Raw genomic sequence first — 15,264 nt, 5'->3', positions numbered from 1 at the left:
ATGAAAAAATGGTTAAATAAACTGTGCATAAAACAATATTTTCACAGGGCAGAGAAGCAATGAGTCAGCATCAACTTTCTTGTGTGTGTTTTGTGCATGACTGCTAAGTGTGATTACTCACAGTGTCTGTGTTTAGAATGAGGCTTTAATGTGGCTTATGTGCTATTATTGGATGAGTTTCACCATCAGCAGGTCTTTTTTTTTAAATCAATATAATGTAACAACCAGTGTATTAACCTCTTCTCTTTCCAGTTGCACTTCTGAAATATCTGAATCCCACTCCTGCAAACCCTGGGCCACCTGCAGACAGACATCTTCTCCACCTCTGCACCTTCCAGGAATGTAGCATCAAGCGCTCCTGTCCTCTCCACTTCAGCACATCCCAGCAACCATCTGACCATCTGTTTTAACTCACATGGTAAGAACAGAGTTTGTTCTCAGAGGACCGTGTCAAATCAAAAACAGTTTCACATTCTTGAGTCAAAAAGACAAGAGAAAGGGTCAGCAGGATTATTTCAGTGGAGTCTTAGTCAATGGAGAAACATAAAAAAAAGCTGGATGATGTTAAAAAAAAAAAGAACGATAGTCTGTGCTGCTTCTGCTGCAAAATGTTTTCTCAGAAAGATTTCAGTTTGAACAGAGAAAGACTAAGGGATTGGAAAAATGCAAGCCACTTGCTCAAGGCCAGTGAGGATGGCTAGCACAATATATGGCAACATGGAAGGTATCGGGGGTCTGTCTTTCAAAGAGCCTAACAATAGGCAAGCAAGAGATGGCACTTGCTGAGGCTGAGAGAAACAGGTGGCATGATGTTCTTATTAGGTTGGTGGTAATAATTCAGTCCTTAGCTGAAGGAAACATGGCTTTAAAGGGATCCACAGACATGTTAAACCAGACAACGGTCTTTCTCTAAGAGGTGGAATGTGGAGCAGCCAGTCATACACATCACCTGGGCAAAAGAATACAAACTGAACTGAAAGACTCCTTCAGCACTAAAATACTGGAAAACAAAATAGTAATAGATCAAAACAACAAATAATTTCTCCAATATTTTAGACCATACCCCTGATCTGAGTCATGAGGAACAGCTCTCTGTTGTTGTCAGGATTGTGTTACTGGCAGACATATGACAAACTGAAGAGCATTTCATGGGCTTTCTTGTGGAGGAGTAGTCAACAGGGAAATGTTTGTCTTCTGTCATCCTCAAAAGGCTGCAGGGGCTTTACATCCCCTTTGAGGACTGCAGAGGACAGTCCCATTACAACAGCGCCAGTGTTCAGGCTAGCCTGCATTAGCAGAACTCAAGAGCCTTTTCTCTACTATGTGGTGACCATGCTTCAAATCTGGTGGTAACTGATGCTGCTAAGAGCTCACCGGATGCTACAGGCTTCTTTGAATATAACTGTTCTTGGCTTCCTCTCATAGAAGAGCAGCATGTTAAAAGAAGAGTTGCTAGAGCACTGTCCAGCCCCGAGCACTGCTCCATCCTTAACCCAGACATGGAGCTCTTGACACTTTTCCTGTTACAGTGGCTGCTGCTGAAAGGAGCCTCTCTAAGCTGAAACTCATTAAAACCTATCTGAGATCTACTATAGTCCAAGTGCCTTTTGTCACTGTGACACTCTGGTTCCACATTTATCAGAATCTCTGCTTTTCAAAGTGACATGTGATGCAGATTTTGCTTTTTGATTGTGTAATTTTGATTTACTGTCTCCCAAGACATATGAGGACAAAAGAATGTGCTTTGTGGAGGTTATGGTCAGTATGTTCTCTCACAAAGTTATTACATCCTCTGTCAACTGCTATTTCTTTGGAGATAATACTGGTAACACATCCTATAAAGTCACAGTCCAAACACTGCCTGTAAAGCGTACCTACCAAAACCCTTCAGTCCTGCTCAAATAGATTTACGTATCCTTCAGAGCAGGGACTCTGACTGTCAAACAGGAAGCGAGCACAGAGTGGGCCTTTAAAGTCAGACTAGTTAACACATTTTCTAACAAATGAAAAGTTGACTTCACCAAACCAGGACCTTATGTGGGCGAATGTAAGCAAACTGTGAGCAGATGCTGAACTTTCACTGACGAGAGGCTAAAGTTTGCTAACAGCTCACCTCTGTGTGTTCGTCATATGTTTCAGGCTCGTTATTCACGGAACAATCATATTACCACTGACTTATTTCCTGCTTGTGAGACGAAACCCCTCAGCTGTCATCAGGGGTGTGTCTCCTGCCTGACTGACAGCGCTGCTCACCTCGTCCAGGTAAGAACTCTGTGTTCAAGACCACATTGGGAATATTTTTTCATATGGTTAGTTCACTAACAAAGAAAATCCTGTGTCTCCAAGCTCGGCCACGCTGCCGGTCACTTTCAGATGCTGTGAGGACAGACTCAGCATCAACAAAAGGATCACTCGCTTCATGCTGCCCCTGGGGGCCTTCTTCAACATGGGCGGAACTGCCCTTTACGAAGTGGCCGCAGAAGTTTTTATTGCCCAGCTCAACAACATCAAACTAGACCTGAACCAGTTAATTACCCTCTTGTGAGTCACTCTTCTCTTCCTGTTGTTTAGGAAATCTCAGCACCCAGCACATTAATGTCAGTGTCTGTGAGGAGTCTCTGTGTTTGACCTGCAGAGTGACCTCAGCTGTGTCCAGCATAGGAACTGGAGGGACAGGAGCGACTCTGTATGTGTTGACAGCAATTGGTTTACCGGCCGAGGAAGCCTCCATCCTGGTGGTTGCGGAATTTCTCCTGTAAGTTTTATGTGTTATGTGCGACCTGTTTTCAGTCTTGACCACAGAGCAAGTGGTTGCACCCTCAGACGTGACTGACTGGCAGTGTGTGTGATATGAACATTTGGAGGAGGGGGTGAAGGGGAGAAGACTCATTGGGATTGGGTATTTGATTTAAATTGTGTTCACCTGTCTGTAGAGTGTAATTCTTCAGGTCACGTGATTCTCATCATAGTTGTCACATAGCTCCGTTATTCAAGATCGATTTTGAACCAAAACAGTTAAAAGATTCGAACAGATCTGACAGCTCTGTGATTAAGTTAGAAGTGGAGTATTTCGGCTGCTATTTGGGTTTGTAGACATGGAGAGTAACGCTGCAGAGGAGGCCAACACCTCATGCACCGCTGGCCGCAGCTGGATGAGGAGATGCTGGGATTATTTAATGCAGAACAAACTTCAGGTTTCAAGTCTGGCAGCTGTTGCTCTGGGTGAGTCACAAATACAGTTGGACAGTTCATTCGGAGCCAGGGTCATGGTCTCTTCACCATGGGCTGTTTAGATTTTTGGAGATCGACACTGTTATAAAGCTCTATATTCTCGGTTAATACGACAAGTAAAGCATCCCTGTGATAAATTACGTGGAGTTAATTCATCTTTAAAGAAGTAATGTGAAGAACTACAGACTGAAAGACGAGTTGGCGACGAGTTAGCTTAGCCTAGCAGACCTGTAGTTCCGGGTTTCACGCCCACGCCGGAAACAGGTCTGCGTGAACAAAACGCAGGGGATGTGTCGTCCTGTCCGGTAATACGACAAGTAAAGCATCCCTGTGATAAATTACGTGGAGTTAATTCATCCTTAAAGAAGTAATGTGAAGAACTACAAACTGAAAGACAAGTTGGTGACGAGTTAGCTTAGCCTAGCAGAGCTGTAGTTCCGGGTAAAACCTATCAACCGCCGGAAACAGGTCTGCGTGAACAACACGCAGGGGATTTGTCATCCGGTGGCGCGCACTATCAAAACGGTTCAAAATAATTGAGAACAGGGATTTACAGAGTGAAAACACTCATTCAAATTGAATTTTTAATTTTGAATAAAACTTAGCAACCTCTGATTTTAATTAATTTTCAGATTAAAAGCATACGGCGTGACCCTCCAAAATCAAAGTTACAGAACAGTAAACTGTCACATTGGTATGAATGAACCTCAGCCGGCACTCCGTGGTTTTCAGTCAAAGCCTGATTAGATTCATCACTCGTGGTGTGTTTATTTATATTGCTCCAGAGTACCATCAGTACCATCAGATGTAACAGAGCAGAAACGGTTTTTACATCAGTAGATCAGACAGATATTTTCTATGGATGGATATATCAGATCAGAGAATCGAACCTGTCTACCTTCGCAGGTCACATGATTCTCATCATAGTTGTCACATAGCTCCGTTATTCAAGATCGATTTTGAACCAAAACAGTTAAAAGATCCAAACAGATCTGACAGCTCTGTGATTAAGTTAGAAGTGGAGTATTTCGGCTGCTATTTATCCCATACGGCGTGACCCTCCAAAATCAAAGTTACAGAACAGTAAACTGTCACATTGGTATGAATGAACTTCAGCCGGCACTCCGTGGTTTTCAGTCAAAGCCTGATTGGAGATTGGATGGATACGGATGGAGATCGACACTGTTATAAAGCTCTATATTCTCGGTTAATACGACAAGCATCCCTGTGATAAATTACGTGGAGTTAATTCATCTTTAAAGAAGTAATGTGAAGAACTACAGACTGAAAGCCATCACACGAGTTGGCGACGTTAGCTTAGCCTAGCAGAGCTAACTGTCTGAAACCGGCCAAAAACTGAAAGAGTCCGCCCGAAAAAATCCACACTGACTGGTTCGGTGGCTCTGGGTGAGTCACAGATACAGGTGGCTTATCCCGGTATCCCGGACCTCACACCTGAAATAATTGAAACAACTCAAATCACTTTTTTTTTCTGCTTTAGGACATTATTAGGAACTGTTAGCCACTTTATGTTGCCTTGGCAATCAGAGCATTGAGTGATTTGAATATGGCGTTGACCAGTTTGCAGTAAACACTGAGACCCATCATGTTTTATCATAGTCCATGACCAAGGGGGGAGTTGTAAGTTTCAGCAGTGAGGATCACTTCCGTGTTCAAAAAGCTGCAGTTCCTCAGCGGCTGCTGGGGGCTGGCTCCAGAAGTGAGCGGGGGGGGGGGGGGTGTACCACAACCGTTTTAGTGTTATTTAGGCTTAATAAATTAGGGCGTGGTTACGTTGAATGACAGCCCATAGACAGGCACAAGCAGTTAGCTCTTTGCTAAAGCATCGGCTGGGCTAGGCGGCTACATCCAGAGGCCTCCGGCTACCTCCTGCAGTGTTTGTTTGCCAATGTTCGGATAGGTTTTTGTGACAGTATGGCTTGTTGTAGTGTAGACTGTACTAACCGACCGTCTAAGGAGTCTGTGTTGCAGTTTTTTCGGTAAGTAAATTTCTCACTATTTTACCTGGATGTTTGCACTAATTAGCATGTACCGGCATATTTTGCCGCTGGCTTATGACTTCATTGCCAATTTATGGTCGCTGCTGATACAGATAGAGGACCGGAGCAGCTAATGTTAGGAACGCTGTTGCGGTGTGTTCCGTGCTCTCAGAGTCCGTTTATTGCGGGAATACTAGGCTACAATTTTATTTCGTCTCATTTTTCTGTTTAAAAAGTCCGACATTGCATGGACAGAGCAGCTCCGTCAGTAAGCGGCTGCTGTAACTGTAAGTGGATAGTGGGTGGAGGCAGCGGTGAAAGCCGGTAAATATTATATATTAAACATTTTAATATATTATTATCATCATTATTTTTGATCGTTATCGTTAATAATGACAATAATAATAATAATAATGTTTTTAATATTTTATCAGTATGAAATAATAATGATTGTTTCACAGTTAAATAACAGGCTAGAAATAAATTTCCCCCCACAACTCCACCAAACCCTGCAGCTCCGTCAAAAACCTCTCATGTTTAAAACACAGCAGCAACATTATGATCTCTGTTGTATGCTGTGTGTCGCGGTTACACGGGGTCGAGCTAGTTGGGTTGGACTCGGGGACTGTCATGTGGTGGATGTAGCTGCGTGTAGCTGCCGCTTAGCTTGTTAGCCTAGCTGATTAGCTGATTAGCCTTAGACTAGCTCAGTTGCTCCAAGCTAAGTGGCCGGGTTATCGGCCAGCTGACCCGTAGAGTAGCCGCCTCTTCGCCACATGTGGAAAGTACACTCCCACTAAAATCCAAGATGGCGCAGCTCAAATGCCCATGGTTTGGTCACAAAACCGACTCCCCGAAACCAATGAGTGACGTTACGGGTGCTACGTCCATGTCTTATACAGTCTATGTCCATGACACAGGACACAACTTTATTTTGGCATCAGCTGTACAAAGACAGTGTTTCTTAGATACATTCATGTTTCTGATTGAATCAAATAAGATCTGTCAGAGTCATGAACTGAGCGTTGGAGAGGCTCCATCAGGGCCCAGGACACTGCTCATGTCAGCTCATGCCACCTGTGTGTGGATGATGTGTCCCTGCAGTGAAATGAATGTGAATCAGGTGGTTTCTGCTTTCTGATGAGCTAAAGCCTCCATGTGTAGGAGTTAAAGATGCTGTTTCAAAAATGACCAACAGTTTGAATGTACTGTGAGCGCATAAGGAGAAAAAAAATCAAGACAGGATTGTTCTATTATGTGGCTTTGCTTAAGATGTTCTGTCTTTCTGGTTGGATTAAAAGACTAAAGTTATTTTTGTGAAAAGTTTCTGTGCTGAATTTCTCACAGGTTTTGCTCTGGGCTTGATTCTCAAGATCTGTGTCCCCATGGCTGAACTGGAACAACTCTACTGTTATACTAGGGTGTTATACAGGCCTGGACCCAAAAGCAGACAGGAGAGGTGGTAGGCGGCTTAACGGGTTTATTAGCAGTTCTCAAAACCGAGGAAACAAAGGAAAAGTCTGGGCAGTGGAGGGATTCCTGGACGGCGGGGCAGAGATGGCTGGAGCGGCGATGAATGGAGCGGTGGAGGTTGAACCGGTGTCTGCAGGAGGAGAGAGCACGCTGGTTAGTGAGGAACGGGAGAGCACAGGACAAAAGATAAGTATATTCACAAGGAAGAATGTGACGAGGAAAGAAAGCTCAGGAGCTAGTCACCACATAAGATGACGGAACGATCTGGCGAGGAGGGACAGGAACACCGAGCCTCTTGTACTTTGCCAGGACTGATTGCGCCCAGATTGTGCACAGGTGTGTGCAGTCAGTCAGAGCTGGGGAAGGGAGGAGCCGCCCAGGAATCCACAAACTAAAACACACCCACACCAAAAAACACATACACCCACACATGCACGCCGAGAGACAAAAAAAAAGGAACAAACACACCCCCAGAGGCAGGAGAGCTGCCTCCTAACATCTACATTGGTTTTCCAGGAAAAATCCTCACGTGGATGCTTCAGCTGGTGACCGTTCCTTTCATCGTGACTAGTGTGATAACAGGTAAGCTGCAGGTGTATTTCTCTCTCTGTTAACTGTCACATTAGGTTGTACATGTTAAACACAGCATTCAAAGGGAACAGTACTGTTTTGGTTTAAGCTTATGAAACTTGAATACAGTGTGTTCCTTTACTGAGCACCATCTTGTTTGATAGAGGAAAGATTTGTTCTGCCTATCAAAGACTACACAGACCTACTTTAATGTCTCAGAATCGCAGTCAGTGTTTCCTGCCTCTTCAAACATCTTCAGTCTTTATTCATTTCCTGAGATCGTCTCCTGGACGGAACGTGAGGACATGTTTGACAGCTGGTAGAGTCTGTGGCTCACACACACTTTATTATTGTTCATTTGAACAGTGGAAATATGACAGTGCTGTTTAGTTTGTGTGGCCCACGTGGTGGTTCCTGATTGGTTGCCAGGTTACAGGTACAGAAGTGTGTAAAATGCTTGTCAGCCAGTCACAACACAAGATTTGAACAAACTGTGGAACGATTTGCTTTTTTTTTTTCCTCTTAAAGTTTGAAATATGATTTCTTTAAAATAACACCTAATTTGAAATCAGCTGTTTATTTACTAAATCCAAGTTTTTTTATTTGAAGGTAGTGAGTAGTATTTTACCTATCCTCCAGTCCTGACTCACCTGCAGACAGTCCTCTGAACTTCTGAGATGTGATGGTGGAGCTCTGACTGTCTTACAGGGTCTGCAGATCACAGCTTCTGGTTTTTCTTGATCGTGTTTTTTTTTTTTTTTTTTTTATAGGCATTTCTGGTGTAGACATCTCCATGAGAATTGCTGTACGTTCAACAGCATACTCCATCTTCACCACTCTTCTGTCAGTGATCACAGGTGAGAGCAGGGTCTCAGGTAGATTAGATTAAAAAGTCTCAAAGATCAAAAGTCTTACATTTTCTCCTCAGCTGTTTTTCTTTCATTTACTGTTGTATATGGCCAAAATAATATACCCTCATTACTGTCCTTTCATCCATTGTTCATGATGTCAGTAACAGGACAGTGAATAGCTCAGGCTCAGTCTCCCCACAGCTGAAGCATCACAGGTTTAGCCTCTTTCGTTATGTTGTGTAGGGTTAGCACTGGTCCTGATGATCAAACCCGGGGTCGCTTATGTTGTTGAGGCAGAAGATGAGAAGTCCTTTTCTGTTGTCGATACCTTATTGGATCTGATCAGGTGAGAAGAAATTCTGATGTAATTTCTGCTTTTTTCTACATATTCAAGTTAGAATTTCTGCTTCAAGACGGTTTGTTGGTCCGTCAGTGTCTTCAACAAGACGACGGAAAATCCCGTCTGTTTCTTTTGAGTTTCTCTGAGGCAGAAATGGTTGTTTATGTCAGGTCCTGCAAACTTAGGCTAACGTCTCATCGCCTCCTTCATTAGATTCCATTTGTTGTATCTTTGGCCAACATTTACATGTTTGCTAAAAGTGTGACTTTTGTTAATTGTTTGCAGGAACATGGTCCCACAAAGCCTGATTCAGGCCTGTTTCCAACAGGTCTGCTCTTCCTTCAGGCACAACACAGTATGAACTGCACATTTCCTCTCTCCATGTGATTTTCATCGTGTGTACACTGATTATTATGTTTTTTATCCTAGTACAAGACTGAGAGGCTGGAGCTTGAAATAGAAGCAGATGAGCCAAACTCTAGTCTGGAAATGGTATATTTCTCATATGTGTCAGTCTGTATATTTATCCCTTGTCTCTATGAATGCAATGTGAAGTTTCTGTTTGGACTCATAATCCTTGATACATGAAGTTTATCTCAGACTGTTCTTGTTGATGGGTTTTTGGTCTTGTGACAGAATGCCACAGAAGTGCGACTCGTCGGACATTATGTGGAGAGACCCAACATGCTGGGCCTCGTTGTCTGGTCTTTTGTTTTTGGCCTGGCCCTTAACTGGATGCAGGAGAAAGGGAAAGTCCTGGTGGAGGTCCTCACTGTCCTGAAGGAGGCCACCAAATGGGTCTTCAGCTTGATACTGTGGTAAGTCAAACATCCTCCATGATTCTCTCTGAATGTAATCCAAACGCTGGGTCTCTTCTGCTCAGTGTTGAGGCTTTTATTTTGTCATCACATCATTTCCTTTTGCAGCTACTTGCCATTTGGAGTCTTCTTCATGATCACAAGCCACGTTGTTGAGGTGCATGACTGGGAAACCATCTTCAAACTTGTAAAATTTGTGGGCGTTTTTACCTTTTTGTGTTTACCTTTTGTCACCATGACATTCTGGTTCCACATTTATCAGAATCTCTGCTTTTCAAAGTGACATGTGATGCAGATTTTGCTTTTTGATTGTGTAATTTTGATTTACTGTCTCCCAAGACATATGAGGACAAAAGAATGTGCTTTGTGGAGGTTATGGTCAGTATGTTCTCTCACAAAGTTATTACATCCTCTGTCAACTGCTATTTCTTTGGAGATAATACTGGTAGCACATCCTGTAAGCAAACTGTGAGCAGATGCTGAACTTTCACTGACGAGAGGCTAAAGTTTGCTAACATTTCACCTCTGTGTGTTCGTCATATGTTTCAGACTCTTTATTCACGGAACAATCATATTACCACTGACTTATTTCCTGCTTGTGAGACGAAACCCCTCAGCTGTCATCAGGGGTGTGTCTCCTGCTTTACTGACAGCGCTGCTCACCTCGTCCAGGTAAGAACTCTGTGTTCAAGACATTTGGAATATTTTTTCATATGGTTAGTTCACTAACAAAGAAAATCCTGTGTCTCCAAGCTCGGCCACGCTGCCGGTCACTTTCAGATGCTGTGAGGACAGACTCAGCATCAAGAAAAGGATCACTCGCTTCATGCTGCCCCTGGGGGCCTTCTTCAACATGGGCGGAACTGCCCTTTACGAAGTGGCTGCAGCAGTTTTTATTTCCCAGCTCAACAACATCAAACTAGACCTGAACCAGTTAATTACCCTCTTGTGAGTCACTCTTCTCTTCCTGTTGTTTAGGAAATCTCAGCACCCAGCACATTAATGTCAGTGTCTGTGAGGAGTCTCTGTGTTTGACCTGCAGAGTGACCTCAGCTTGCGGAATTTCTCCTGTAAGTTTCATGTTTTATGTGCGACCTGTTTTCAGTCTTGACCACAGAGCAAGTGGTTGCACCCTCAGACGTGACTGACTGGCAGTGTGTGTGATATGAACATTTGGAGGAGGGGGTGAAGGGGAGAAGACTCATTGGGATTAGGTATTTGATTTATTAGATTTAAATTGTGTTCACCTGTCTGTAGAGTGTAATTCTTTTGTTGTGTATTATTTGGATTGTTTTCTTGAGAAGTGAGTTTTTTTTGTTTTGTTTTGTTTTTGTTTTGTTTTTTTCCTTTTGCTTAGTTTTCCCGTTCTGGTGGGCCTAATATGCATTTTTTTTCTCATTGTTTATTACAGGTTTCTCGGCCACCCTTACATGAAGATTTGGAGGAATCTGAGAATACTACACTCAGACACATACACATAATGTACATAGGATTTATAAAAAATATACATACATTAAGCATATTGCACTGAGGTTTCTGTAATTTGTTCATTTATTTATTTTTTGTGCAATAGTCTTATTTACATTATATTATAAATATTGTAATGCACTGGTTTCTTTCATATAACATGTTGTGCAATAACTTTTACATTGTTTTCATAATCTGTTTTATGTCACTTGCTTCTTTAATACAGTTTTTTTTTGTAAAAGAAAGAAAATCTCAGAGACATAAAGCTGTGCAGTTTCTGTGTGAGTGTGTGAACACAAAGACTGGTGGCTGTGATGGAAGGGGCACCAGCTAGAGCACTGAACGGGTAGGGGAAGGCTCTGAATACGGTTGCGCATTTTGGAGACTGCTAATGCATTGTAAAGATTTCAGGCAGTACTGTACAGTGTGTGATGGCTTGAAGCAAGTGTGTGAGTGGGGAACACGGTAAGACTGTAGAAGAGGGGCTCTCACACTCGAGTGGCCCAGGAGTTCAGAGAGAGCTCGAGCTACTTGGAGAAATTGTTTTATGACAATCGCTTAACTTATGTCAGGTTTGTGGTTGTTGATTGTAGACGAAACTTTTTTAGTTTTCAGATATTCATCAGTTAATATTTAAACCTCCAGATTTACGACCCCACTCTGTAACGCAACCAAAGAGAAGAGATCTGAGAAAGAAAATGAAATAAAAAAGAAAAGAAATACCACTCAGGATAATTTTGAAAAAATTCATAAACATGATGAGAAAAATAGTCTATAACATCATTCCACAAAGCACCTCCTTGTATCCACTGTCTGTTATGTTTAGTCACATCTATAAACAGGTGCCAGAGAGACGCCTCCATCATCCTCCATCCTTCTTCACTATGTAAACGGCAGTGATGCACCAATTCCACCAAACACATTTATCTACACTGTCTTCAAAGTGTTTGTGTGTCTGTCTCTTCAGTTTTTCTTCAGTTTGCTGTGCAACTAAATCCAATATTATCATGAATGGCTTTGGGGCCTTGGTTTATAGAATGACAGAAAATACAAATAATACATATGAATGTATTTATTTTTATTTTTAAATGCATATGCTGTAGCTGTTCGCTGGAGTCTGTCCTGTGCTGCGTCTGGGAAAATACAGAAAATGAGATGATGGGACTAGTTTTCATAGAATTCTGTTTTTCTTGTCATAGTTGTAAATATACTGTTCACCCTCAGGGCACACAGATGGTGTCTAAAAAAAACAAAACAAAACAAAAATATCCCCAAAAGAATCAGGCAAAGTTGTCAATTTGAACGTGTCATGTCATTTCCATTTTAAAAAGGCTGCTCTGTCAAATATGTTAATGAAGCCCACTCATATCCCCGGCCCAGTACCAACATGGTTTTCACACAAAAGTGTGTAGATCAGCTGCAGGATATTTATTGATTTGATAAATACATTCCCTACTTAGTTTGATATAGATTTACAGGTGGATGTTGTGACAAAAGTATATTTACAACATCAGTAATCAGTGCTGGAGGATGAGTTAAGTATGTGTAGTATAATGTAAAAATATTCTTTTACAACTAAAAGTTGATTCATTCAAAAAAAAAAAAAGTAGTATTATCAGCAAAATACATTTAAAGTGTCAATATTAAGTTACTCATTCTAAGTAAAAATACTGGTAACTACAGGTTTCTCAACTCACCAAACAGACTCCCCCCATCACTCAAATTTGGATGTCTTCACTCCAGGAACAGTTTTGAATATGGGATATCAGGCAAATCTGGTAACTTAAAAACCAAAATGAATATTTATGTGAGCAGCAGTTTGCTCACTGAAGCTGTATGATCATTCTTTTTATTGCAACAACCTCACCCAAGGACGTTTTCTGAGAAGTGTCTCAGATGTGAGTAGAACCCACCATGGCACATTCAAACTTTAATGTGTATTTTTAAGATTTTTTTTTAGTATTGGCAAATACTCTGTCTGAACAGTATGAATGGGTGGTGGCTCAGCTGTTGGTGCTGTCGCCTCTCAGCATTTGAGGCAAAGAGTCTCTGTATGAAGAGGCTGTTCACATTTCTTGTTGTACAGTCAATCAGACAACTGCAAAGAGACATAACCACAAAGAGATGCAATCAGACTGCAAAGACATGCAAAGCAACTGCAAAGAGCGACAAAATGACCACACAGAGAGATTAGAGAAGGATCACAAAGAGAGACAAAACAAGCACAAAGAGACATTCATATTCACTCATGCTGCACTGTTTGTAGTCATTTAGGGGGCCGGGTTCTCGGGCCTTTTGCATGTAGATGGAAAGGTAAGATTATACAACACAGATGAAAATATCCAGTTGAAAATATTGTCTTTGGTGTATAGCTCATACATAGTCAAAACCTCCTCATAGTGTTTTGCATGCTGTTATTGCCATAGAAACAAACAGCTCGGGGGCATTCCTAAATAATGGACGGCAAAGCAGGAGGGACAGCTCCTGCTTTGAATAGAGCAAAGATCCCATGCTTCAGTGTTAGAGGGTGTCATTTCATCTTAGGTCTGTACATGCATACGTCACACTACATCCTGAGCAGTATACAATAATTACAGTTGTCTTAAGTACATTATGTTAGGACAAAGTAATAGTATCAAGACTGTGCATAACCACATTTGACAAACAAGGTTTTGTCGCATGAAAATGATAAAAAATTTGAGGTAATAATACATGATGTGGGTGCTTCCCCCACGGCCACTTCTGTCTATATTAGGTTAGTTATGGCAGCTGTTGAGCTCATGCTCAAACCTTATACACAGTGCAGTGATTATGAGAGAATTTTTTCCTCTTCCTCTCCAACGCAGCATTTCCTTGCTAATGCTTCTTGATGAGGCATGGCAGATGCATCAAGGAAGTGTAACCTCAAAATAGATCTCACAGCAGCTGAGCAGCTTTTCATTTAGTTGAAAGGACAAGGGAGGAGGGGGGACAGAAGGAGCTTTAAAGAGGGGGGGAGAGATTTATTTATTTACTTCATTAGTCATGTTGTTGAAGCCTGTGACAGGTAGCAAATGAGGGATCTAGCAGCGTATTGACAGCGTGCATACATAAGGTCCCACCAGAATACTTTCAGAGCAAACTCAAGAAACATGTCAAAAAGGAAAGAGGATGCAGCCCCAGGCTGATATACACGATTCCCAGAGTTAAGTTAAGCTAATACCATATATTGTAAGTGCTACAAGCATTTTGCTACTATCTAATAACTTAGAATTACTGAATTAAAAACTCTGCACTGATCAATTCTTTACTGAAGATTTCCTTGTCTTTTTATCATCGTGTCTCTGTTTACATGATGTCTCTTATTGTCATTTCCCTCATGTCTTGAAAACGTTTCCTCCTCACACTTCATGTGTTTATTTATTTTCTGACTCCCGCTGGTATGAACTGTCAGGACGGGCTGCAGGCAGCAGCAGTTATTATTTGTATCTTACCATGAGATTACTCTGTGTCGCTGTGTCAGATCCGACTATTGGGTGTCTTGTTTGATTTAATAAGAGATAGCCCTCAAAGGCAAAGTAATGTTTCTTCCTGACCACTCTCCGTCTTGAGGAAGGGATTATTGATATATGACAAGCCCCACATGTGAGTGCCCTCCATGCAATATAAGAGTTTTTTTTTTTTTTTTTAATAACTGGTCACCCACGAGGCTGGAAATAGAAATATTTTTTGATTGATTTACTTTGGCTGCAGTGCCTTTGTCATAATGTGGCACAAGAGAGAATCATTGATCAAACAGGACAATTTAACAGGTTCCCGATGCACTGAAGCATCAAAGCGCTCATTGTCTGTTTAGAGTGATGTTTTGACTGAAGTCCATTGTTCATCGTCTTGAAATAAAGACTTGAAAATATCTGTTACCATCTATAAAATACTACTATCTGTTTTAATCAAGGTTTTAGACAGGTTTTTAAATTGTTTTATACCTGCAATCAATTTTTTTATTATTCATTTATTAAATGTTTATTCATTTAGTAACCAATAAATAGCCTGAATCAGTGACACATAACACAACATTTATAGCCAACTAAACTACCATATAAGTGTTTTACTGGTCATTACCGTCAGATACAACCCACAGGAGCTCGCCTGCTAGAGGTCGCCTGACGCTGAAACGTAGCTGTCGGTAATATAACGCTGAAACGTAGCTGTCGGTTGTAATATAACTTGCAGTGATCCACAGTCTTGTTATAGCCAATGGCAGCTGTACGTCTGTAAATGGGCTTTTAAATAGAACACAAAGCTCAACAAGAAAATACAGACAAAACAACACAAACATGTTCAATAAAATGGCCATAAAAGTCAGTGACAAGCAGAAGATGATTCATACATGACTGATGTCTCTTTAAAAAGGCTGCAGCTTCAGTATAAATTGATCCCAGCCCTGATCCATTGTAAGCTGCATGCAGTAAGGAGGCGATTGATCCTCTGAACAGAAAAAGCCTTCTGTCTGAACGTACCAAACCACAAACACT

The 15,264-nt window shown here is 41.6% G+C and overlaps 1 protein-coding gene and 1 pseudogene across 1 annotated transcript; both read left to right on the top strand.

Moving 5' to 3' along the window:
* The first annotated feature begins 717 nt into the window (after positions 1–717).
* On the top strand, positions 718–2,759 carry LOC121193923 (annotated as a pseudogene).
* Positions 2,760–6,803: 4,044 nt separating this feature from the next.
* On the top strand, positions 6,804–10,235 carry LOC121193922 (excitatory amino acid transporter 3-like). The gene is made up of 11 exons (XM_041056354.1): positions 6,804–6,894; positions 7,221–7,286; positions 8,045–8,131; positions 8,369–8,471; positions 8,751–8,793; positions 8,895–8,978; positions 9,102–9,283; positions 9,392–9,470; positions 9,623–9,642; positions 9,833–9,955; positions 10,037–10,235. Exons 1-11 carry the CDS (start codon positions 6,804–6,806, stop codon positions 10,233–10,235), a joined length of 1,077 nt encoding a protein of 358 aa, XP_040912288.1.
* Positions 10,236–15,264: the final 5,029 nt, after the last annotated feature.

The sequence above is a fragment of the Toxotes jaculatrix genome, chromosome 15 (genome assembly GCF_017976425.1).
Source record: "Toxotes jaculatrix isolate fToxJac2 chromosome 15, fToxJac2.pri, whole genome shotgun sequence".
NCBI lineage: Eukaryota > Metazoa > Chordata > Actinopteri > Toxotidae > Toxotes > Toxotes jaculatrix.
Note: the sequence above shows the minus strand (reverse complement) of the source record. Positions and strands in the feature narration are given on the sequence as shown.